This window comes from Dromiciops gliroides, chromosome 3 (assembly GCF_019393635.1).
Source record: "Dromiciops gliroides isolate mDroGli1 chromosome 3, mDroGli1.pri, whole genome shotgun sequence".
Classification (NCBI taxonomy): Eukaryota; Metazoa; Chordata; class Mammalia; order Microbiotheria; family Microbiotheriidae; genus Dromiciops; species Dromiciops gliroides.
Window position 1 is genome coordinate 523,044,628 of NC_057863.1, and position 25,765 is coordinate 523,070,392.

At 34.4% G+C, this 25,765-nt stretch overlaps 1 protein-coding gene across 1 annotated transcript in view; it reads left to right on the forward strand.

Annotated features, from left to right (window-relative positions):
- The window catches only part of DYNC2H1 (dynein cytoplasmic 2 heavy chain 1), a 380,708-nt gene that overhangs the window by 54,078 nt on the left and 300,865 nt on the right, over positions 1–25,765 (forward strand). The window contains 13 exon segments of the mRNA XM_043996879.1: positions 3,160–3,275; positions 3,974–4,101; positions 6,044–6,193; positions 8,145–8,350; positions 8,961–9,116; positions 9,213–9,327; positions 9,831–10,001; positions 11,925–12,307; positions 14,371–14,503; positions 14,601–14,718; positions 15,596–15,708; positions 18,801–18,920; positions 24,575–24,725. Coding sequence (XP_043852814.1) covers positions 3,160–3,275; positions 3,974–4,101; positions 6,044–6,193; positions 8,145–8,350; positions 8,961–9,116; positions 9,213–9,327; positions 9,831–10,001; positions 11,925–12,307; positions 14,371–14,503; positions 14,601–14,718; positions 15,596–15,708; positions 18,801–18,920; positions 24,575–24,725 — 2,060 coding nt within the window.

Below are 25,765 nucleotides of genomic sequence, written 5' to 3' on the forward strand. Positions count from 1 at the left end.
CACTCACATTAAGGCTTTTTGATACCCCTCATTTACATTTCAGTTATTACAGTTATTACAGTTGCTATTTATAACAGAATAACAGTAACACCCTAAGAACCCATCAGGTGGTATCAGTTAACTAATCAGATTTTACAAACTAAGATACCAGGCCTAAACCTATTCTGGGCAAGAATGTCGGCCCCGCCCCCCTTCCTCCCCCAGAACAATACATAACTCTTCAAGAAAGAAAACCTGTCTTGGGGTTTGACCAATCAGATTGCTTCATTTACCAACCAATCAGATTGCGGCCTCAGGCCCCAACCCTATGCTGGAGCAAGAATGTCCCCATTCCCCACCAAACAGTGCCCGTGTAAACACAACTTTTCAAAACAAAACTTAAGTCAGGGCCTGAGCTCTGAGTCACATGGGGATCACCTCAGGCGCCTCAAGGTGAAGCCCCAGCCCAGCCTGACTCCCACAAAACCCAGGCCCCCATTGGGCCCATGGCCCAGGAGCCTCAGCTTGAAGCATCTTGCCTGAAGTGGCACCCTGCTGGGAGATTGGTGGTGGTGGTGGTGGTGGTGGGGGACAATAAAGCTGTTGGCCTGGAACCAGACTCACTCTCTGCCTTTTGGGCTCTGAGAAGAGTCCAAATATAGTCTTTTCTCTCAGTCACCATGTTCATAGAACCATAGAATTGCATATTTAGAATGGATATCTGCCATCATCTGTAGTCCTATTCTCTTAAACAGAATCCCCACTACACCCTACATGAGAAGTCATCCATTCTTTGCTAGAAGATCTCCAATGAGGAGAAACCTACTACTTGCACAGAAAATACATTCTATTTCTTAATAGCTCTGATTTCTGGCCCAGTGGATAAAGCACTGAACCAGCAGTCCAGATGACCTGAGTTCAAATAATTAGATACTTGGTAGCTCTGTGACCCCGGGCAGGTTACTTCACCTCTGCTGCCTTAATCTCCCCATCTTTAAAGTGGATGATGAGAGCATGTGGTTCCCACATGACAAGTTTCTTTTCTTTCACCATTGTGGTTGCATTGCTGTGGAGGAGATTGATTTTGCCCCCTAGAACTGCATATATCTTCTGACCAGGGCAATGAAATGATCACCTCCCTCATTCTGGATGGTGTGCTTCTATTGGTCCTTCCCAAGGTCACGATAGCATTTTTAGCAGCAGTGTTATACTATTGATACATATTAGCATATCTGCTAAAATCTGCAAATTTTTAAAATTTTCACATGAACTACTGTTTAGCCATGGCATATCTTTTCCAAACTTTAACTAGAGTTGATTATTTTGAACCTCAGTGAAAGAGTTTGAATTCATCAATAGTGCTTTCATTTTATTAGTCTACCAATACTTTTTTTGAAGCTATTGAGAGTTCTATGCCACCCCCTGCCATACCCCCTATTCCAGTTCTGTATATCAGTCATTCTTCTAGTTTCATGTTTACTACAAATTTGATAAGTGCTATGGTTATAATATTTATTGGGTTTTAAAATATATATCAGAATGCTATAGACATAACATTTAAATAATTGATGAAAAATTTAACAAAACAAGACCTGGGTAAAAGACTTATGGCATGCTCCAGTGTCATTCAGCTACATAGGATTGGGGTTTGGCAAGGTGTGACCTTCAAGGAAAGCAGTTCAAAAGAAAAGGATAGAGTATGATTGAATTGGTTAAATATGAGGTCATATATATTTGATTTATTAAATTAATATATGTTTCATATTTTGGTTGTGTGCATATAATCTAAAGTAATTTTCCTCTGGGGAGATCATTATTTACTTCTTTTTTTGGGAGGGGTGGTTGGACAATGATGGTTAAGGGACTTGCCCAGGGTCACATAGCTAGTAAGTGTCAAGTGTCTGAGGCTGGATTTGAACTCTGGTCTTCCTGAATCCAGGGCCGGTGCTTTATCCACTGTACCACCTAGCTGCCCCAGTTGATATCTTCTATAGGAGGTCACACTTAAGCTAAGACCAAAAAAAAAATCAGTACTTAAAAGTTTATCCTATTTTTGTTGATACCTCTTGTTTTTTGTCATATTTATTTTTGAATATACTCTTTCCTTCTTCTCTACAAAACATCTCTTGTAACAATGATTAAAAAGAGATTTTGAAAAATTTTAATAAATATTTTTATTTAAAATTTTGAGTTCTAAATTCTCTCCCTCCATTCCTATCTCTTCTCTTCCCTCCTTGAGGTGGTAAACATTCAGATATAGGTTATAAATGTGTAATTATGTAAAACATTGCCACATGAGTCATTTTGTATAAGAAAATTCAAGTAAAAGAAAAATATGAAAGAAATAAAGTGAAAAATCAGCATGCTCCATTCTGTGTTCAATCAATATTAATTCTTTATTTGGAGGTAGATAGTATGCTTTATCATTAGTCCTTTGGGAATGTCTTGGATCATTGTATTTCTGAGAATAGTTGTCATTCATAGTTCTTCATCAAACAATATTGCTGCCACTGTGTACAACGTTCTCCTGGTTCTGCTCTCTTCACTATACATCAGTTCATACAAGTCTATCCAGGCCTTTCTGAAATCATCTTGCTTTTCATTTCTTATAGCACAGTAATATTCCATCACCATCATATACCACAGCTTGTTTAGCTATTCCCTAATTGATGGACATTCCTTTGATTTCTAATTCTTAGCCATCACAAAAAGAGCTACTATAAATATCTTTGTAAACGTAGATTTTTTTTTCTAAAAGAGAAGATTTTTAAAAAGAGGTTAGCAAGACTAATGAAAAAAACTGTCCAGTTTTATATGAAGCATTCCATATCTGTAGTCTTCTCCCATTCCAAAGAAGAGAGAAAAATCCATTTTATCATCTTGTCTCTGAGGCCAAGATTGGTTATTATAATTAGGCAGCATTAATTATCATTTGTTTGATTATTTCAATTTTCAATTGGTGTCATCATTGTTGATATTATTTCCTGGTTCTGCTTACTTCACTCCCTGAAAAATTCAGTATTTTTTTGTGTCAGGTCTTCCATGTGAATTCTCATGTTACTTATAAGCTGTGCAAAGCTTCTGAATTATTTTTTAAATTTATTACTGTTCATTGTTGTAATATTATTTTCTTTAGTAATTCTTTGTTTATCTTGGAATATGTCATTTTGAATTTTTCAGCACTGTCAAAGTAGATTGTTTGAATATTAATTGCAACCCTGTGAAGACTGTGATTGATGATCTTATCCAGAAGTTATTTGATATTCTTGTTGTATCTTTGAGGAAGTCTATACAAGGTAAAATCTTTTTTTCATTTAACTTATTTAATATAGATACATTTATCTGATCTTTATGAAAATCAATGTGCTGAGATATAATTAAAATCAAGGCTTAACTGGAAAGTTATATAGTTGGTTTAAAATTTATTCAAGAATTTAAATTTGTTAATGAATTAATTGATAAATACGAAAGAGAAAATCACAACATATTGTTACGCATAAGCTTAAGAAAGTAAGGTCTATTTTTTGTTCTTCAGTAGAATCATGCTGATATTCCATAGTTCAATTCCTAACTTTTAATGAAAAGGTTAGGTAAGTCTGATGTAACATAGAGTTACGATAGATAGCCCTTGCCTTTTGATACCAGAATCTATTTTGTTAAGTTTTGTTGAAATTTTCATCATATTATTGAATTATTTAAAATTTTTTGTTATTGGAAGTTATTTCTTGATTTTTACTCAACTCAAAAATTCAATAGTCATTTATTATATTTCCCTTTCAATGATTAAGTTATTAAATAAGCAAAATATTGTGTGATCTGTAGAAAATAATTTCTTTAATTATCCCTGTCTTTGAAATATTGATACATTAGAGTATATGTCCATTTAAAATGTAATATATTATATAGATTTATTATTGTCAGAAAGTTAACATGATTAGCTGAATTTAGACTTTTTGAGGTACTAGCATTTCTACTATATTTGTCATTCATTCAGCTCATTTACATGAAATTGATTCATTTGTCACTGATGCCATGGAAATATTAACAGTTATGCCACAAACTGTGGATGAAATAGGTGATGCAAACTTGCAATATAGCAAGTTACAAGAAAGGAAGCCAGAGGTAAGCATCTTTCAATGAGATTTCCTATTAAAAATAGAGAATTATTTATTAGAAATATTCAGATCAATGATTTTTATTTGATATTTTATGATTACAGAAGAAAATAACAAATAATATTATTTTAATGCCCTTTGTTAACCTTTAAGTACCTTATAAAAATTAATTAATAGGGATTAGTGATCATCAGTGCTATTTCTTATTATATTCATACTGTATTCCTATTAGTAAATGGCTTTCTGGGTTACAAAGTCTATGACATTAGGGACATTTGGATCATTTCATTCTTGGCTCTCTTCAGTCCTTGTTAAACAGGATTTTAAAATTCAGATCACCAATACTAGTAAAGCTTAGGCAGAACCAGTCTCAGTTGGGGATAGCCCAGCCTCTCCCTATTCTCAGCACTAGAGAAGTACATATTTGTTTTTTGTGGAAAGTGCTTAATAGGATAGGGACAGTTTCTTTGGAGCATTCCAGAGCACTGGAAAAGGGGCTGTATTTTGGAACTAGAGTCTTAGGGTTGAATCCAGCTTCTGCTACCTTTTTACCTTGGACAATTCACCTATCTTCTTTGACCCTCAGTTTTCTTATCAATCAAATGAGAGCATTGGACTAGATGGCCTCTAAAATAGTATTATCACAGAAACAAAAAGATGAACATGATCTATTGTCTGCCGTTGGTCTAAGTGTATTAAGTGAAGCAAGGGCAGATGAGAGATCTCATTGTGGTCTGTTTGTGCCCCTTGATCACTGTTTGCACGGTATTCTTCTATTTTCATTACCTTATATTTATTTTTTCTTATGATAAATATCTTAGCGTGTGAATTTTGGGAAGGTAACTGACATAAAGTTCTTAAAAGCCTTGCTTCTGGTCAAGTTTTATAATAGGGGCTATATTCACCTGTCTACTTGAAAGTATTGCCCATTAGCAGGAATTTAGAAGCTAAAACATATACCAATGTTAACATGTCCTGACATGAACTGCAGGTCAAAAATTGCAGATTCACTGTCATATACAATGACTTTCACTTCAAAGAACCATGTTAATGTTTATTTTATTTTATTTTGCCATTTAATCAACATTTTTTATTTAAAGTTTTGAGTTCCAAATTCTATCCCTTCTTCCCTCCCTCTTCTTCCCCTTCTCTGAGGCTATAAGAAATCAGATATAGGTTATACATGTACACATCCAATCATTTATTTATTTATTTATTTATTTACTTGCCTTTTTATTTATTTGCTCATTCATCTATTCATTCATTTATCCATTCGTTTATCCATTCATTCATTCATCTATCCATTTATTTATTTATTCATTTATTTATTTATCTATCTATCCATTTATTTATTTGTTTTGCGGGGCAGTGGGGGTTAAGTGACTTGCCCAGGGTCACACAGCTAGTAAGTGTCAAGTGCGTGAGGCTGGATTTGAACTCAGGTCCTCCTGAATCCAGGGCCAGTGCTTTATCTACTGTGCTACCTAGCTGCCCCCAAGATAACTTTTTGGGGGGAAACAACAGCTACTGGTGGAATTAGAAAGGTCTTCCATAAGAGATGATTTTGAACTGACCTTTCAAGAAAACAAGGGCTTCTCAGAGGGAGAGCTAAGCAGAAAGTACATTCCATGTAGGGGGGAATAGACTGTGGTAAGGCACAGAGACAAGAGATAGAGTCTTGTGTGGGTGAGGAACAGGGACAATGCCAGTTTCACTATTGGAGGGTCCTTAAGAGTTTAATTTACTGTTAAATATAACAATAACTCCTAATACAAAAATGAAAGAAGAATTAAAGTTTAAAATTTTTTTTTGTCTTTCCTCCTTATCAAATAAAATAATGTAAATACCTGGTTACTTTGAAACAAACCATAAAGTACTATTTAACAGATCAACTTTTAAGATTATTATAGCTGATTAATTTTACAATATATAATCTTTCCAATATTTAGATTTTGCCTTTATTTAAAAAAGCTGAAGATAAAAATAGACTCTTACGAACTGTGGCTGGTGGAGGCTTAGAAACAATTAGTAACCTGAGAGCTAAGTGGGACAAGTTTGAATTAATGATGGAAAGTCATAAGCTTATGATTAAAGATCAGGTAAGGAGTTTTATTAAAGTGAAATCTGAATTTTTCTCACTTAATATGGAATTCCATGTGATCTTAATTTTCTTTTAATTTAAATTCAACCGTATTGGAACTTTGACCGCAGCTGACTGACTGACTGACTGACCGATCAACATGTTGAAGAAATTTTGAACTTCCTTACTTCTTAAACCTTTAACATAATGTTCCCCTATTTCCAGAGCAGTTTTCCTAAATTTTCTGAACAGACTTCCTTAACCTTGTCTGGATGATGAGAGAGCCATACCCAGCCCTCTCTTCTTATACCCCCTGATTGAGTTTCTTAATAATGGTGTTCATATAGTTGACTCCCTGACCACATAGAAAATAAAACCTTTGCTAACTCAAGTTTCTCCTTATATAAAGACACATACAACAACTTCAACAATGATTAAAGTAATTGAGGTACCAGTGCTACAAGAAGACAATAACCCAGAAGGAACAGAGTAATAGACAGAATAGGACCAATGGAGCAAATGCTTTAATTCCTGCCCACTACCTTTACAAAATCTTTCTAATACTTCAGTTCCCAACTGCAGTAGTCTATTGGCTGCTTGCCCACCCTGTGACACTGTTTCCAAAGGTTCTACTATTAGATCATACAGAAAATTATAGGGATGTGCATCATCTGATTTCATCTAATAACTACTCTTTTTTTTCACAAAAGTATTTTATTATTTTCCAGTTACATGTAGAAATAGTTTTCAACATTTGTTTTTATAAGATTTCTAGTTTTAAATTGTTCTCCCTCCCTCCCCAAGACAGCAAGCAATCTGATATAGGTTATATATGTACGATCACATTAAACATATTTCTGTACTAGTCAAGCTGTGAAAGAAGAATCAGCAAAAAGGAAAGACCTCATAAAAGAAAAACAAAAAATAGGAAATAGTATGGTTCAATCTGCATCTAGATTCTATAGTTCTTTTTTTCTGGATTTGGAGAGCATTTTCCATCATGAGTCCTTTGGAACTATCTTGGACCATTGTATTGCTGAGAAGAGTCAAGTCTATCACAATAACCACTCTTTTCTGTTAGATTTCACACCAGTCATATGGTGCAAATACTTCCAGGAAGTTCTTTTTATAAGTACCCTGCACTAATGGGATAAAGTTATTAGTGTTATTGCAACTTAGGGCAACTTTTCAACTTGAAAATCTCAATGGGAAAAATATAAATTTTGAAAATTATGACCGACCTTTGCTAAACAAAATATACTATATGACTTTCCTTTCTTAATTATACCAAAAATGTAGCTGCTTAAGAAACAAACACTTTTATAATTCTACTCCTTACTTAATGCATCCATTTAAATGTTTATTGAACACATATATGTTCCAAGCACCAAATAGATCATATTAGATTGTTTTTCACCATGAGTATTCATTGTTAACCCTCTGCAAATCTGAGTATTACAAAGTGATAGATCATGTTTCCACTTCGAGTTAGTTTATTCAGTTATTGCAACAGAAATCAGGAATTTGTTCTTCAATACTTAAGAAAATATGTGACCTCTTTAATAAAGATTATTCCTGCATTGGTGAGAATTATACTCCCTTCAGTTTTAGGATATGATTTTCCATGATTTATTATGGCCAAAAATATTACATGCCTGGTCCAACCTTTTGGTGTTAAGCCTGTCCACTTATCTATGTTGGTTCTTGGTAGACTGATATTTTGGGATTGGGACCATACAGAAAGGTTTTCTAACATGGTTGGGACCTGTTAGTGCTTTTGTTCTGTTTACATAATAGAAATCAACAACAAAAAGTTAAATAAATTGGCATTAGTATTTCTTCAGCTTTTAATTAAACAAAAAGACACACACACACAAACATATTCACTATATAGAGAATTCTGTTTTTCAAAGCAACTGTGTATCAAGAGCTAGCTTTCTAAAATACTTTTAACTACATTGTCTTCCTAGATTGAAGTGATGAAAGGAAATGTGAAGTCACGTCTTCAGGTCTACCTTCAAGAACTGGAAAAATTTAAAGCTCGTTGGGATCAGCTGAAACCCAGTGATGATGTTATTGAAACAGGCCAGCAGGGTGCTCTTGAGAGAAGTGCAAAGTCAATAAAGGAGAAAAAAGCAGAATTTGACGACCTTGAAAACATCAGGAAAAAACTAGTGTATGCTGATTTCTTCTTTTAAAACTTACAAGCTTATTTTGAATATTTAGAAACTGACCCATTCTTTCATGTCCTATATAAAATTAGGACATTAAATTAATGTCCGAAATAACTTCAAAGCATAATGTTCAAATTCTAGTAATATTAATGAGATGGATTGAGTTTTGAAGTTACAGCCATACAGGCATATAAAGCAGCACAAAATTACTGTTTGAGACTGAATGGAAGTTTCAGCAGCATAATATTTTGCTTCTTAAATAGCATTCAATCATGTTTCTCCTGGGATATTCTGTACTCTACGAGGCAGCACTTTGAATTCATAATATCTTATGCTCAGATAAGTCCATAGATTTTCACAGATCTAAATATTTTGTTATATTGAATTCAATTCCAAACTCATTAGCAACAAAATTCCTTTTGATTACTTTCTTGCTGAAAAATATTTATGTTAATGAAATATAAGTGCTTTTTAGTAGTGCCTCTTTAAAGTATTCAGGTAGAATTATGATTTTGAACAATTGTTTCTTTCTCAGAAGGGGAATACAGTCAAGTAAATTATAACTATACTCTTGATTTTTATTCTAATAGTATTTGTGTCTGTTTTCTCCAGTGATGACTGCCACCACTTTGGGATAGATGAGCCTAACTTTGCCATGGCATACAGCATCTCCAAAGACATTGAGACTTGTGCACAAGTCTGGGCACTTTATGAAGAATTTCATCAGGGATTTCAGGAAAAGGCTAATGAGGACTGGATTACTTTTAGGTATGACTTTTGTAAATGTTTAAAATGTTACTGCTGTGGTTATTATAATTTTTGTGATGTCCATTAAAATATATAATTTGGGGTTTTTAAAAATAGGAGCAAGACCTATATTTTTGAGGAATTCTTGATGAGTTGGCACGACAGATTGAGAAAAGTGGAAGAACATTCAGTAATGACAGTCAAATTACAATCAGAAGTTGATAAATATAAAGTAAGATATTTTAAAATTGTTTTCATTTTTATTTGGAAAAATGTGTAGTTTCCTTTTTTCTTTGTATTAAAATAGCCTAAGTCTTCTTAAGTTAGACTTAATTGCTTTTTAGGTAAGACTACATATTTCTCTGGTTCCTCTGGTCAATATATAATTATAGAAAGTTAATAATAGTGTAATCTTATTTTCCTTGTTAGCAATTTAGGTGAAAATAATAGCTACAAGTCTTTGTCAGTATCAGCAAACTTAAGAATAAAATGTTGAATATATCAGACTTAACCTTGAGATCAAATTCTGTAATAAAAGTGAGCTTATATCCCGTCTTAAAAAATCATACTTTAAAGGAAATTAATTTATTTTAATAATTATTATGTAGTTAAAGACTATATATGTTTCAATTTGAGTCTTTTATTTTAATGCTTATTAAGAAAATAATTAAAATTGTGATAACTAATAACAATAAAAAAGAAAAATAATTAAACTATGCATTTTGTTTTTTCCAGATGGTAGTTCCTGTTCTGAAATATGTTAGAGGAGAGCATCTTTCTCCAGATCACTGGCTTGACCTGTTTCGTCTGCTTGGCCTTCCTAGGGGCACTAGTTTAGAGAAATTATTATTTGGAGATCTTCTTAGAGTAGCTGAAACAATTGTGGCCAAAGCTTCAGAACTTAAAGTATGAATACCTTTTAAAATAGTCAATGATTGAATATTTTTACATCATAAATTATGTGTATATATTCACAAAAATATACATGTATGTATTTGTATGTAATGTTTGCATGGATATATGCATATATCTGCATGTGTGTATAAATAATTTAGAGGCATTTTGGTGTAGTGGATAGAAAGCTGGCTTTAGGGTCAGGAAGTCTTGGATTCAAATTCTGCCTTTGACATATCCTATGTGAATAAAGGGAAATCTCAACCTCTTATTGTCCTCAGATAACTCTTTAAGACCAATACATATGTGTGTGCACACATATGTATACACACATGCAGTTTGTATATGGCTGCATATACATATATGCACACATGTGTATATAAGATATAAATGTACATCTCTGTATATATGTACATGTATGCATACATACAGACATATATACATACATATGTCTATGTAATTGGAGAGAGGGAGAGAAAGATCATGGATCTAGAGCTGGATGGGAACTCAATGGCCATTCAATCCAATTTTTAAATTTTATATATGAGGTTACTGAGGATTTGACTTTATGTAGTTTCTAAGAATTAGAAATGGGATATGAACCGAAGTCCTTTGACTGTTGAGTTAGTGTTCTTTCCACTATGCTATATTGCCTCAGTATATCTATACCTCTTTCTGTACCTATACCAGAATCTGTAGCCATACTATTATATAATTAATTATTGGATATACTTACTGAACTAAAATAAGCTTTAGATTTTAAAATTTTATTCTTATTTTTTCATGTTGTTTTACATAGAATATTCTTAAACACATTTTAAACTCTGCCAGTAATTTGAATCTTGACATAACATTGTCTGTGGGTCCATGGTAGGAATTATCACGTGGCCAAGATTGCCTTAAATGGTAATTTAATTCACTCAATTAGCAAACATGTATAAACATGTATTGTGTATACTATGTTAGGTGCTAGAAATATAAAATGACTTCAAGGACCTTGTATTCTATCAGGAGAGAATACACATGTATAAATAATTACAAAATATATGAGGTAAGTTTTAATACACATGTATAAATAATTACAAAATATATGAGGTAAGTTTTTGAGAGGAAGGTATAAGCAGGTGAAGTGATCAGAAGAATCTTCTTAGAGAAACTGGTCGTTGTTTTGAGCTTGGAAAGAAACAAAGGATTATATGAGGTGAAAGATGGTGTACATTCCCAGCTTAGATTGCAAAGTGACTGAAAGAAAATAGAACATTTTTCATGAAGAATCTTGAGAAGGCAGGTTTCACTGGGCCAAGGATGCACGAATAGGAGTAAACTATAAGGATGGAAAGCTAGGTTGGTACCAGGTTGTGCAGGACTTACACTGACAAATAAAGAAGTCCGTATTTGATCCTAGAAGTATGAGGAAACCAGTGGAGTTTACTAAGGGGGAGTGACATGCTTTAGGACAGTTCTTTTGTCAGCTGTGTAGAAGATGTATAGGAAAGGAAAGGGGCGTTCTTTACCCCTTAGATGAGACTTTTATTGTGTTACAGCTGATTCAAATGCATGTTTCTTAAAACATATTTCTGTGTTTTGAAAGATCCATACTTTCCTTAGAGTCTATACTTTCTCTGCTGGTGAAAGTTGCAACCAAGATAGTTTTCATGAGCCAGTGGTAAAAAATTCCTCATATGATTACCATCCTCTTGGAGATAAGCTCTTTACCTTGCTCTCAGCTGTTACTGAATGACAGACACAAAGTCTTCCCCTGGGTTCATACTTGAAGCCTTTCTAGAATGGTAAGAGCCATCAAGCTTTCACTGGCATAACTCAGGGTTATCTCCGTATGACAGGCATTGAAATGTAAGTTTTTGAAATACTTTTATTTCATTGTCTAAAATTAAATGTTGTTATTTCATGTTTGTATTTGCTTTGTTTAAACAGGATTTGAATAGCCAAGCACAGGGTGAAATCACAATAAGAGAAGCTTTACGTGAGGTTGATCTCTGGGGAGTTGGAGCAGTGTTTACTTTAATAGATTATGAAGACAGCCAAGGCAGAAATCTCAAGCTGATTAAAGACTGGAAAGATATAGTTAACCAGGTTGGAGATAATCGATGTCTTCTTCAGTCCCTAAAGGACTCTCCGTATTACAAAGGATTTGAAGATAAAGTATCAATTTGGGAAAGAAAACTTGCAGAATTAGATGAGTATCTGCAAAATTTAAATCAGATTCAACGAAAATGGGTGTATTTGGAACCCATTTTTGGTCGCGGAGCTTTACCTAAAGAACAAGCACGCTTCAATAGAGTTGACGAAGATTTCAGGTCAGGATAATGAGAAAAGACTTTAATGTTGTTTTTTTGTTTTGTTTTGTTTAATGTGTTTAATGTTTTTTGTTTGTTTGTTTTTTTGTGGAACAGTGAGGGTTAAGTGACTTTCCCAGGGTCACACAGCTAGTAAGTGACAAGTGTCTGGGGCTGAATTTGAACTCAGGTCCTCTTGAATCCAGGGCTGGTGCTTCATCTACTTTGCCACCTACCTGCCTCCTAAGACTTCAATGTTTTATAGATTTTAATAAATTGCTTTGCATGGCAGTCATCAAAACTATCTAGTACTGGCTAAAAAATAGAGTGGTAGATCAATGGAATAGGCTAGGCACAGGAAATGCAGTAGTAAATGACACTAGTAATGTAGTGTTTGATAAACCCAAAGACTCCAGCTTCTGGGATAGGAATTCAGTATTTGACAAAAACTGCTGGGAAAACTGGAAGATAGTATGGCAGAAATTAGGCATAGACCAACATCTTACACCTTATACTAAAATAAGGTCAAAAGGGATACATGATTTAGACATAAGAGGTGATACCATAGGTAAATTAGGAGAGAAAGGTATAGTCTACCTATCAGATCTTTGGAAAGGAAAACAGTTTTTGACCAAACAAGAGATAGAGTATATTATAAAATGCAAAATGGATGATTTTGATTACATTAAATTAAAAAAATTTTGTACAAACAGAAGCAATGCATCCAAAATTAGAAGGGAGGCAGAGATCTGGGAAACACTTTTTGTGGCCAGAACTTCTGATAAAGGCCTCATCTCTAAAATATATAGGAAACTAAATCAAATTTATGAGAATTCAAGTCATTCCCCAATTGAGAAATGGTCAAAGGATATGAACAGGCATTTTTCTGCTGAAGAAACCAAAGCTATCTATTCCCATATGAAAAAATGCTCTAAATCACTATTGATTAGAGAGATGCAAATTAAAACAACTCTGAGATACCACCTGACACCTATCAGATTGGCTAAGATGACAAAAAAAGAAGATAATAAATGTTGGAGAAGCTGTGGGAAAATTGGAACACTAATTCATTGTTGGTGGAGCTGTGAACTGATCCAACCATTCTGGAGAGCAATTTGGAATTATGCCCAAAGGGCAATAAAGCTGTGCATACCCTTTGACCCAGTGATTCCACTTTTAGATCTTTTTCCCAAAGAAATCATTGAAGGGGGAAAGGGACCCACATGTACAAAAATATTTATAGCTGCTCTTTATGTGGTGGCAAGGAATTGGAAGTTGAGGGGATGCCCATCAATTGGGGAATGGCTGAACAAGTTATGGTATATGAATACAATGGAATACTATTGTGCTGTAAGAAACGATGAGCAGGAGGAGTTCAGAGAAACCTGGAGGGTCTCGTGTGGGCTGATGATGAGTGAGATGAGCAGAACCAGAAGAACATTGTACACAGTATCATCAACATTGAGTGTTGATCTACTGTGATGGACTATATTCTTCTCACCAGTGCAGTGGTACAGAAGAGTTCCAGGAAACTCATGATATAAGAGGATCTCCAAATCCAAGAAAAAAAAAAAAGAACTGTGGAGTATAGATGCTGAATGAACCATACTATTTCTTTTGTTTTTGGTGCTGTTGTTTTTTCTATTTTGAGGTTTTTCATCATTGCTCTGATTTTTCTATATATATATAAACCTATATCAGATTACCTGCTGTCTAGGGAAGGGGGGAGGGAGGGGAGGGAGGGAGAAAAATCTGAAATTGGAAAGCTTGTATCAACAAGTTGAGAACTATCTTTACATGTAACGGAAAATAAATAAATAAATTTAAAAAAATAAATACATTGCTTTGCGAAGTATATTACAGAAGTAAATGATATGGGGTATACAGTAGATATAAATTATAAACATTTTATGAAGTTGTTTTAGAGTAATACCTGTCAGAAATGTAGCATATCTCTGATTTTGTTGTATTTCTTTTAAAATAATATAACCTCTAGTTATTTAGTATAAGCATTTACACCCAGGCCAAAAATAAAGTGGCAATGATACATATGCAAGTTTATATGTTATATTTTCCCCCAACAGGTCAATAATGACAGATATCAAGAAAGATAATAGAGTTACATCTTTGACTACTCGTGCAGGAATCAGGAATGCTCTGATTACCATACTTGATCAGCTGCAGAGATGCCAAAAATCGCTGAATGAATTTTTGGAGGCAAGACTTATTAAACATTTGGAAAACTATTTCATGTGATGTTTATATGTTATGAATTTATCTTAAAAGTCAACATTCACTTATTTATTTTTATTAGGAAAAACGTTCAGCATTTCCAAGATTTTATTTTATTGGAGATGATGACTTGTTAGAAATATTGGGCCAGTCTACTAACCCTGCTGTTATTCAGTCTCATCTAAAGAAGCTGTTTGCTGGTAGGATAATGTGGACACTGTTGCATGCTTCAAATTAATACTCTTAAGTTAATATAATTGTATAATTATATTTTTGGAAAGCTATGGGATATTTTTTGATATGTTTTAATAAAGAAAGATAAATGATGCATGATTTACTTTTCCAAAATGTATACTTTTGTGAAACACACACACACACACACACACACACACACACACACACACACACACACACACATTTTTTTTTTTTTAAGTGAGGCAATTGGGGTTAAGGGACTTGCCCAGGGTCACATAGCTAGTAAGTGTTAAGTGTCTGAGGCTGGCTTTGAACTCAGGTACTCCTGACTCCAGGGCCAGTGCTCTATCCACTGCGCCACCTAGCTGCCCCTTTAAAATTTTTTTTTTTTTTTTCTGGGCAATTGGGGTTAAGTGACTTGGCCAGGGTTACGCAGCTAGTAAGTGTCAAGTGTCTGAGGTCGGATTTGAACTCAGGTCCTCCTGAATCCAGGGCTGGTGCTTTATCCACTTCGACATCTAGCTGCCCCCCACACACAAACATTTAATAGTTGAAAGTTTTTTTTTATCTCAAAAACAACCTGAGTAGCAGCAGCCTTTTTTAATGAGTTTTAAATTGTAGAGAACAGGAAAATTATCTATGTGATTACATTGATTACATTTAAGAAAATATTGATTGATTGACAAATACTTTTTGATTTGTTGACAGACCAACAGATAATAGAATGTTTTCACAATATTATGTTATGCTGATTATAGACCTTAAAAATGAAAATTTTTTGCTTATTAGAACATTATTTGTGTCAATATGGTATTGTCTAACAGGTTGACAGGTATGTCTTCAATATTCATGTTAATTTTATTTATTGTTTTCATATTTTAGGTATTAACAGTGTGTGTTTTGATGAGGATTGTAAGTATATAACTGCAATGAAATCTTTGGAGGGAGAAGTGGTACCTTTTAAAAACAGAATTCTTCTCTCAAATGATGTTGAGGTAAGGGCCTTTTATAAGTATGCAATCAAAAATTGATATTTAAATAAATTTCCCCACATTTAACAAAGTATAGATTTGACAGTTATCTAATTTTATCAATTTGTGAGAAAACTCCTCTTCATGTTTGCTATGTTACTTTTAAGTTAAAGACATTTTGAATTTTAGAAGGAAAAACAATTGTAGATACAAGAATGCAGGTTTATATTTTGGTATTATCCTTTCTTTAAGATATCTTGAGAATAATCCCTAAATTTCCTTAAATTGTCTTATTTACAGCATGGATTTACTTTTTAAAATACTTTTTCAGGTCTAGCCACATATCTGACTTTGTCTTCTTAAGTGTCATTTTCATTTCTTCATACTTCCATAAAAATTTTGCAAATGGTCTTTGTATATGTGAAGAACATTCTTCATAAAAACCTGAAAGTGAGCAAACAGGCTTTTTCAGGTGATTGTCATCACCCAGTGCCCATTTTGCTCCCCACTATAAGAGCTCTTTCTTGCATGCCTTTTTTATGTGAGAAAAATTTCCCCATTCTCTCTCTTCTCCCTCTTCCCAGTGCATCCTTCTTTCTTACCCCTTAATTTTTTTTAGATCATCTCAACATTTTCAATTTACACCTGTGCCCTCTGTTTATGATCTTCTTACTAAAGATAAAATTCTTAGGAGTAGCACATATCATCTTCCCATATAAGAATGTAATCAGTTTAACTATTGAATCCCTTATGTTTACTCTTTCATGTATACCTTTTTATGCTTTTCTTGAATTTTATGTTTGAATGTCAGATTTTCTATTCATCTGTTTTTTTTTCATCAGGAATGCTTGAAAGTCCTCTATTTCATTAAATGTTTATCTTTTCCCCTGAAGTATTATGTTTGGTTTTGCTGGGTAGTTTATTCTTGGTTGTGATCCTAGCTCTTTTGCTTTCTGGAATATCATATTCCAAGCCTTCTGTTCCTTTTATGTGGAAGCTGCTAAATCTTGTGTTATCCTGTGTCTCTACAATATTTGAAAAAAATTTTTCTGGCTGCTTGAGGTATTTCCTCTTTGACCTGAGGGCTCTGGAATTTGGGTATAATATTCAAGGGAGTTTTCATTTTAGTATCTCTTTCAGGAAATAATCAGTGGATTATTTTTATTTCTATTTTATACTTTAGAGCTAAGACGTTGGGATAGTTTTCCTTTCATATTTCTTGAAATATGATGTTTGGCTCTTTTTTTGATCATGTCTTTCAAGAAGTCCAATAAATCTTAAATTATCTCTTGTAGATTTATTTTCTGGGTCAGTGTTTATTCAGTAAGATATTTCATATTTTCTTTTTTTATATTCTTTTGATTTGATTTTTCTTGATGTCTCATAGAGGCATTAGTTTCCAGTTGCCTAATTCTAATTTTTTAAATAATTATTTTCTTCAGTGAGCTTTTGTACCTCTTTTTCTATTTGGCAAATTTTGCTTTTTAAGGAATTCTTTTCTTCAGTGAATTTTTGTGCTTCTTTTATCATTAGGCTAATTCTGTTTTTTTTTTAATGTCACTTTCTTTAGTATTTTTGTGCCTTTTTTCCTAAGTCACTCATTTTTTTTTCATAATTTTTTTCTATTACTTTCATTTATTTTCTCAATTTCCTTTACCACTCTTACCTCTGTCTTTATTTTTTCTAAGAGTTCTTGTTGGGCTTGTATCCCATTAGCATTTTTCTTCAAAAGCTTGCAGTTGTTTTCACATTCTTTTCTTCTGAGTGTGTGTGTGTGTTTTGGTCTTCCTTGCCACCTTAGCAGCTTTTTATGGTCAAGTTGATTTTTTTGTTGTTTGCTCTTTTTACACCCTATTTTTTGACTGAACTTTATGTAAAGTTGGGCTCTGCTTAACTGGGGGTAGGGAGGTACTATCCCAAGCTTCAGGATATTTTTCCGTTGCTGTTTTCGGAGTTAGTTTCTTGGGTCTACCAGTTTTTGTTGCTTCCAAAGTGGTGTGATCTGGGGAGAGGTATGGTCACTGCTCTCCCAGCTGTGCTCTGGTCTTTACCAAGGAAGGGTCCCTTCTTCTCTCCAGCCAATGTTCTAGTTCTCCTCTCTGCCTTGGAACTTTGACCAGGGCCCCTGCTCCCTTATAACTGAGCAGAAGTGCTCTTCTCTGCCTTGGAATGTGGCCCAGAACTGTGTATCAACAGTAGAGTTGCCAATCAGTGCCAGCCATCCCCAGTGCCTGCAAAGGGTCCCCTATAATCTTTTCTGACCAGTTGTTTGACCCCTTTATTGTTTTGGGGCTGAGAGTCATGAAGTTGCTGTTGCTGCCACAACTGTCACAGCTACCTCTAAGGCCCAGTACTGGTGCTGCTGCCATTCTTCAGGGTTGGCCCTACCTTGGTGTGACAGACTTTTCCTACTGACCTCCTAGGTTGTCTTAGCCTGGAAAAATGTCTCACTCTGACCTTTTGTTGGCTTTGCTGCTCCATAATTTGATTTGAGGAATTTAAAAAGTTGTTTTGAGGCAGCTAGATGGTGCAGTGGATAGAGCACCGGCCCTGGAGTCAGGAGGACTTGAGTTCAAATCCGGCCTCAGACACTTAATTCTTACTAGGTGTGTGACCCTGGGCAAGTCGCTTAACCCCAATTGCCTCACTTAAAAAAAAAAAGTTGTTTCAAGGAGAATTTTGGGAAAGTTCAGCTGCCTATATCCTGCCATCTTGACTCCACCCTAGAGTGCTAGTCTAAGAGTCTGGAAAATCTGGGTTCAAGTTCTATCTCTGACATATGTTGACTGTGTCCATGCCCATGCTGATGGGGCAATCACTTAACTTCTAAGTGCCTAAGGAAACTTAAGACAGTAAATGAGGGGTGTCCCATCTGCATCTGTAGAAGAAATTTCCATTTTAGGAGTTCCCTATACCAAGGCCCAATATAAATAAAAATAACAATAAAAACCACAAGTCTGTAGTGCAAAAAATATGTATATGTTATGGTACATATTTTTGAGGGGTTGTTACAAAATGAAGTCAAATGGCAAAATAAAATAAAATTCTTTTAAAAATGTACTTAATAAATGAATTGTATTTTTATTGTAAATTTTATTTCCTAATTTTCCAATGAGATTTGGCTGAATGGTTTGGCCATGGAAATGAAGGAGACTCTGAAGCAGTTATTGATTGAATGTGTTACTACTGGACGAAGTTCTCAAGGAACAATTGACCCATCACTCTTTCCTTCCCAGGTAAGTTTGATTTTGGAGTAGCAAAAGGATCCATTATGATGTTTGGGATTGGGAGTCAGGAGATTATAGTCATGTTGAAGCTGGTAACTTACTTCTTAACCTTAACCTTAGTAGATTTTAGTGCCCTTTTCTCTGAGAGAGTAGTACTAGATGATCTATAAGATTTCTTCCTGTTTAAAAGTTCTACAATATTAAGTTACTAGACCCTCTGGATCTTAGTTTCACCATCTGTAAAGAATGAAGGTTATAGTACATGATCTCTAATTTCTCTTCCAGATTTAAAATTTCATGATTATCAATTAAAAAATTCTAGTCAATAATTCTTGAAATCAATTTTAGGTGTATTTCAAATAATGTTGCCTCAACCAATGTAATTTTGTAACAATGTTAGTAATTCACTTTAAATAAACTTCCCCTCATGTTGGGAAACCACATTGCAAATTCCATTGGCCAGTTTCCTGAAACTGCTCCATCCCAGCCTTTGTGCCAAGATTAAACATTATTAATAATTTCAGTAATTGCTGATTATGACCCTCAAAGCTTAAAAAATCCCTATTCATTAGAAGCATCCAACTTCTTTGATTTGCCCGGGCAAGTTCTTAACTTGTCTCAGCCTCAGTTTCCTCAGCTATAAAATAAGGATAATAACTCCCTTCTTTCACAGGGTTGTTATGAAGATCAAATCATAAACTATTTCTAAAGTGCTACAAAAATATTAGCTAGTTACTGAATTTGCCAGTGGAAAACCCTGGGGCTATTCTTTATCATGGGACTTGCACCTTGCTTTTGCTGTCATTTTCAGCTGTTGCTATTTCTTTTGAAAGCTGCTGCAGACCCAAAAAATGAAGATCCCTCTTACAGAAATACATTTTACAGGCTGCAGCTCTTCAGAGACCTAAAGGTACTACATCAGAACTGTGAAAAATCACACTTATTTTTCAACCCCTGTAGTCTTTCACTAATAAAGGCAATGTCTCAGTTTTAGCCAGACATGAACAGCATTCAGGGTAAGATGACTCAGTTGCTTTTGCAACAGGGAGAAAAGGAGAAAAAGAGCAAAACCTTTAAACAGAATCCATAGGCTCTTGGCTCTCCATCTCTGGGGTTAGGCCATCTTCTGAAAGATCAAAGTCACTGTCCCATTGATTGTCCTAATTCAACCTTTTAAGAAGGTGTTGCTTAGGGAGTGGTCTCTGAACTCTTATAGTAGTCCCATTTCTGGATATTGCTCTCTCATTAAGTTTTGGTGAAGTCTATTCCAACTCCTGGGACTCTTCCATGTATGCCTGTTGTTTTAATTTTCTGGATTTTGGTTACTCAGGAACATGTCCAATATTTATAAAATTGCCTAATGTCCTGTTTTTCCAGAACCAGTTAATGATGTTAGGTGTGACATGTGTATCTTTCAGAATGAAAAATTCAGTTGCTATTCGAAGATGCTTTTGATAGTCATCTCTAATAACATATAATTATAAATAGGGAGCTTAGAACTTTTCTTTTTGATGATTATCTGCTTTATCAGTGGGATCTCATGAGAGACCTCTTGATGACTACATCCAGTGACTTTTTCTCCATATTCATTCTCTTTAATCTTCCCTGTAATCTTTCACATTTTTGGACATTGTGACACTCTCTTGAAACTCTCTTCCTTTAACTTCTGTGATTATGTACTTTCTTGGTTCTCCTCCTTATTCCTCTCTTCTCTTTCTGTTGTTTGTTCCTTTTTTTCTTACTTGATTCTAAAAATAGATGTTTCCTGAAGTTCTCTCTGTTGCTGTTTCTATGATTTCAACAATAATCTCTTCTTTGTCCTTTTGTGAGCCCTAAGCCTGAATTTTCAACAGCTGCACATACTTCTTCTTAGATGTTCTGCTGACAATTCAAGCTTTACATTTTCAAAACTAATTTTTCCCTTCTCCCCGCTTCCTGACTTGTTTATGTTTGTTAATACCCTTAAATCACCTGAGGTCAGAATTTTGGAGTAACCTTTACTGACTGTTTTCTTCCTTAACCTTTACATTGAATCATTTACCAAGTGTATCTCTCATCTTTCCCCTATATTCCATTTCTGTTGCTGCTACCCTCATTCAGCCTCTAAACCTTTCAATTAGACTTTTGCAATGACTTTTTAACTCTTTTTCAGTCTCTGTTCTCATTCCCCTCCAAATTTGTGGATACCATACAAATTTTCCTTAAGAGGTCGACTTGGATAATATTGTACTCTACTTAAATTTCTTTCCTTGGCTCTCCATGTGATATAATGAAGTCCCAAATCTTTATACAGAATGCAGAGATTTGTACCATCTGGTTTTAGTTTGTCTCTAGCTTTCTTTCCCATTACTTCATTTTATATATCTTATATGGGAAGCAGTATAACATAATGGATAGAGAGCTGACCTTTGAATCAGGAAGAACTGGATTCAGGTATCACCTCAGACATATACTGCCTGCGTGACCTTGATCAAGTCATTTAACTTTTTTTCTAATTGCCCCAGGAAACTCTCTAAGGATGTAAGTTACAGATGAAGTGTTTTACTACATTAGTTGAGAGACTTTCATTCCCGAGAGTTCCCTTTAACAATGAAATCATGGGCCTGGTCCAAAAATTCCTACCAAAAAAAAAAATCACACATCAGCTGGCCTTGTTATTCCTACTATTCCCTGAACTTTTTTTTTTTACCCATGTCTCTTTGCTCATTATGTTTCCTCTGTGAGTAATTTCCTTTTCCTCACCTCTGCCTGTTGAAATTATCTCCATATTGCAAAGTCCATCTAAAATGGCATCTCTTCCAGGCAGTCTTCCTTGATCCCCACCACAAGAAGTATGTAGTCGCCTTATTTCTATCCCAAGTTTGGGGAAAATTAACTGGGGATTCCTAACATAGTGCTACATATAAATTAGAGGCTACTGCACCAGTTTTGGGGCATTAAGCATTTATTAAAGCATATTAAGTATTAGTAAAGAGTATACACATGGCTCTGAAAGATAGGACAGCCTAACTAGGAAATAGAAGAGAGAAAAGAGAAAATGGGGAACCCTAGTGGGTTGCGTTTGCTCTCACCAAGTTCCTAGGCTAAAAGAGAGAGAGTCTCTGTGTAAGCTTGCTTCAGGCTGGAGGAGAGCCCACCCATACACATTGTTCAAAGCTAACTGGCTAGCATCATTCAAATCTATTGGTTCACTGGATCTGAGGGTGGTTTGGTGCAGTCGTGCTGAGGTCAGAGCCCAGAGAACAGATCCTCTGGCAGGAACAAGGCTTTTAGGTAGGTATGGTTTTGAGTGAGGTAACTTCCAGACTCTGGACTGACCTTAAGAAAGGTCCGGCCAGGCTCTCTCAGTGGGGGGCCTCTGAGAGTCCCCAAACCCCATTATTTTCTCACAGTATCATTCTTTTTTTTTTTTCCAAAGTAAAAAATTTATTTATTTATTTTCACAGTATCATTCTTAAGGTACTTATCTTTCCATGCTTTGTATCATAATCATGCTGATATCTTACATCCTTTATAAATATTATAAGCTTCTTTAGATCACAGACTGGCTTATTTTTCTTTTTACTCCCTTAAATGCTTTGCACAGTGACTTACATATCTGAGGCACTCACTAAATCATGAATTAAAAGCCATAATTTCTTACTTTTTGTGAAGTAGGAAACTATGGAAACTAGTCTTGTAATATTATTCAATACAAATCTTTTATCTAGTAACTAACATGAAAGCAGCAACTAATTTAACTCACCAAACACTGAGCATCTACTGTGGTAGCTAGAAGTTTATCTTTTTTTGCTGCTTTTTTGTTGGTATACTGGAGTGGAAGCATTAGTTTTATTTTAGCCTAACATGATGCTTACAGTTAATTGCAGTTTATATTATGTAAGTCATTATCCTTTCATTCTTTCATCAATTTTTGGAGAGAAGATAAAAAAAAATGAAATAAGAAAGAACATCTTTGAAAAAAATTATTTAAATCTTAGTTAATTAAGATTTTAGAGGCAGCTAAGTGGTGCAGTGGATAAAGCACCAGCCCTGGATTCAGGAGGACCTGAGTTCAAATCCAGCTTCAGACACTTGACACTTATTAGCTGTGTGACCCTGGGCAAGTTATTTCACTCTCATTGCCCCGCAAAAAAAAAAAAAAAAGATTTTAGACCACTTGACACCAGTATTCTTTTCTGTCTTATTAGATAATAAACTTTACCTAACTATAGGAAAGCATTATTATTCACTAACTAAAGGTTCTGTCTGTGTAGAATAACCATTTATATTATAGTCTTTCAGTAAATGGTAGTTGCTAAAAATGTTTATTGAATTCAATTGAACTGGATCTAATAAATTGATTAGAGATCAGACATTATTACATCCCCTAATACACTAATACGTAACTTGATTGTCATAAGAGTCAATACTAATTGACTATGTAGACATCATAGCCTAAATGCATTAATTTTTTGATAATGAACATTTTAATTTAAAGTTTTAATTCCAAATTCTATCCTTCCTTCTCTCTATACTCTCCCCTCTTCCTGAGGTAGTAAGAAATCAGATATAGGTTATACACATACAATTATGTAAAACATTTCCATTTTAGTCATTTTGTACAAGAAAATTTAAGTAAAAGAAAAAAATCAAAGAAATAAAGCAAAAAAAAAAATGGCATGCTTTGGTCCATGTTCTGTCAATATCAGTTCTTTCTTCGGAGGTGGATAGTATGTTTCATCATTAGTACTTTGGGATTGTCTTAGGTCATTGTATTGCTAAAAATAGTTGTCATTCACAGTTTTTCATTAAACAATATTGCTGTCACTATGTACAACGTTCTCCTGGTTCTGCTCACTACACTATATATGAGTTCATGTAAGTCTTTCCTGGCCTTTCTGAAATCATCCTTCTTGTCATTTCTTATAGCACAATATTATTCCATCATAATCATGTACCATAGCTTGTTCAGCCATTCCCCAATTGATGGGCATTCCTTTGATTTCCAATTCTTAGCCACCACAAAAAGAGCTTCTATAAAGCTAAATGTATTAAATGCTAATATTTTGTGTTAATTTAGTTATTTCTTTTTTATTGAATAGAATTTTATTTTCCAAAATATATGTAAAAACAAATTTTAACATCAATTTTTAAAAAATTTGTGTTCCAACTTCTCTTCCTCCTCCATTCCCACCCCCTACCCACTAGAACTCAAGCAGAATTTAGTTATTTCTTAAGAAAATCTCCCCCAACTTTTCTCCTTTTTAAAAATATGACATTTTAATTTTGTTTAAATGCAGTGAAAGCTTCTAGGTAGTACAGTGGATGTAGCACTTAACTTGGTGATAGCAAAACCTGAGTACAAATCCTTCCTTAGACACTTACTAGCTTTAAAGCTAGTCACTTAACCTCTCAGTGCCTCAGTTTCCTCAAGTGTAAAATGGGGATAATAATAGCAACTATTTCCCAGGGTTGTTGTGAAGATAAAAATGAGATAATATTTGTAAAATGCTTTGCAAATCTTTAAAGTGCTATATAAATGCTAGCAATGATGATGATGATTGTTATTATTATTTGTGAAAATATGAGTTTCTATTTCTTATTTTTCATAACATCTGCCAGTGAATTATAGGGCCAGATTTTCTTTCATAATCATTATTTGTTTTGTCTTTATTTATTAGATCCTATGCTTGGCAGAGCAGATTCAGTTCACCGAAGATGTGGAAAATGCCATACAAGATCATAGTCTTCATCAGATTGAGTTAGAACTTAAGGCTAAGCTAGAGCATTATACCAACATAAATACCGGCTCTGAAGATCCTTCAAATACAGGTATTTGTGGTGTTTTATGATGAAAATATATCCATAAATTAAAAATCACATTTATATTAAAAGCCCTTTAAAACACAGACATATAATTGACTTTCTTTGATGTGAAGAAAAGTAGGTATCTAAACACAAGAAGTAACTGTAGTTGTAATGGGGAAACAGTGGACACGTTCCTGGTAAGTGCAAAGGAAAGGCAAGGATGCCTTCCTACCAACTCTTACTTGATTAACATTAGAGAGGGACACATTTCTTAACAGTTCATTGACACTTCAGTCCTGAGAGAATTCATGATCTTATCAATATGGATTCTTGCTTTACCAGCACAGACCATAACCTATTCACATGCTTTCATTCTGATCAGTTCTTGCCTATGGTGTTTGATGGACCCTCAGAGCATGCAACTAGTGTATTAGACATGTTTCTCTAGTTCTGTTTATATTTTGTGGATACTAGGAGAGCATGACTTTCTGACTTATTTTTCACTCCTACTATATGACCACCTGACTTCTTTTCTTTTTTTGTTTTTGTTTTCCGTTTTTTTAGTGAGGCAGTTGGGGTTAAGTGACTTGCCCAGGGTCACAAAGCTAGTAAGTGTTATGTGTCTGAGGCCGGATTTGTACTCCTGACTCCAGGGCCGGTGCTCTATCCACTGCGCCACCTAGCTGCCCCTCTGACTTCTTTTCTAATCATGTTTCTTTAGTGATCGCCTAACTGTGGTCTATAGGCCAAATGTGGTCTGCTTTTTCTCTTTGTATAGCCTGAGGTAAGAATGATTTTTACATTTTGAAATATAATAAGTATTATTCACTAATGTAAAAACCATTTCTAGTTTGTGGGTCATACAAAAATAGATTGGGGGTGGGATAAGGTAGATTCAGTCCATGGGTCAGAGTTTGCTGACCCCTAGAATAGATCATCATTGGAAATAATCTTCAACATGCTCACACATATTATACATCTCTTTTGGTCATTTGCTACTTTAATTCCTTGGAGATTATGGTGTTTTAATATTTATAATCACACAATATTTCCAGGGGAACATT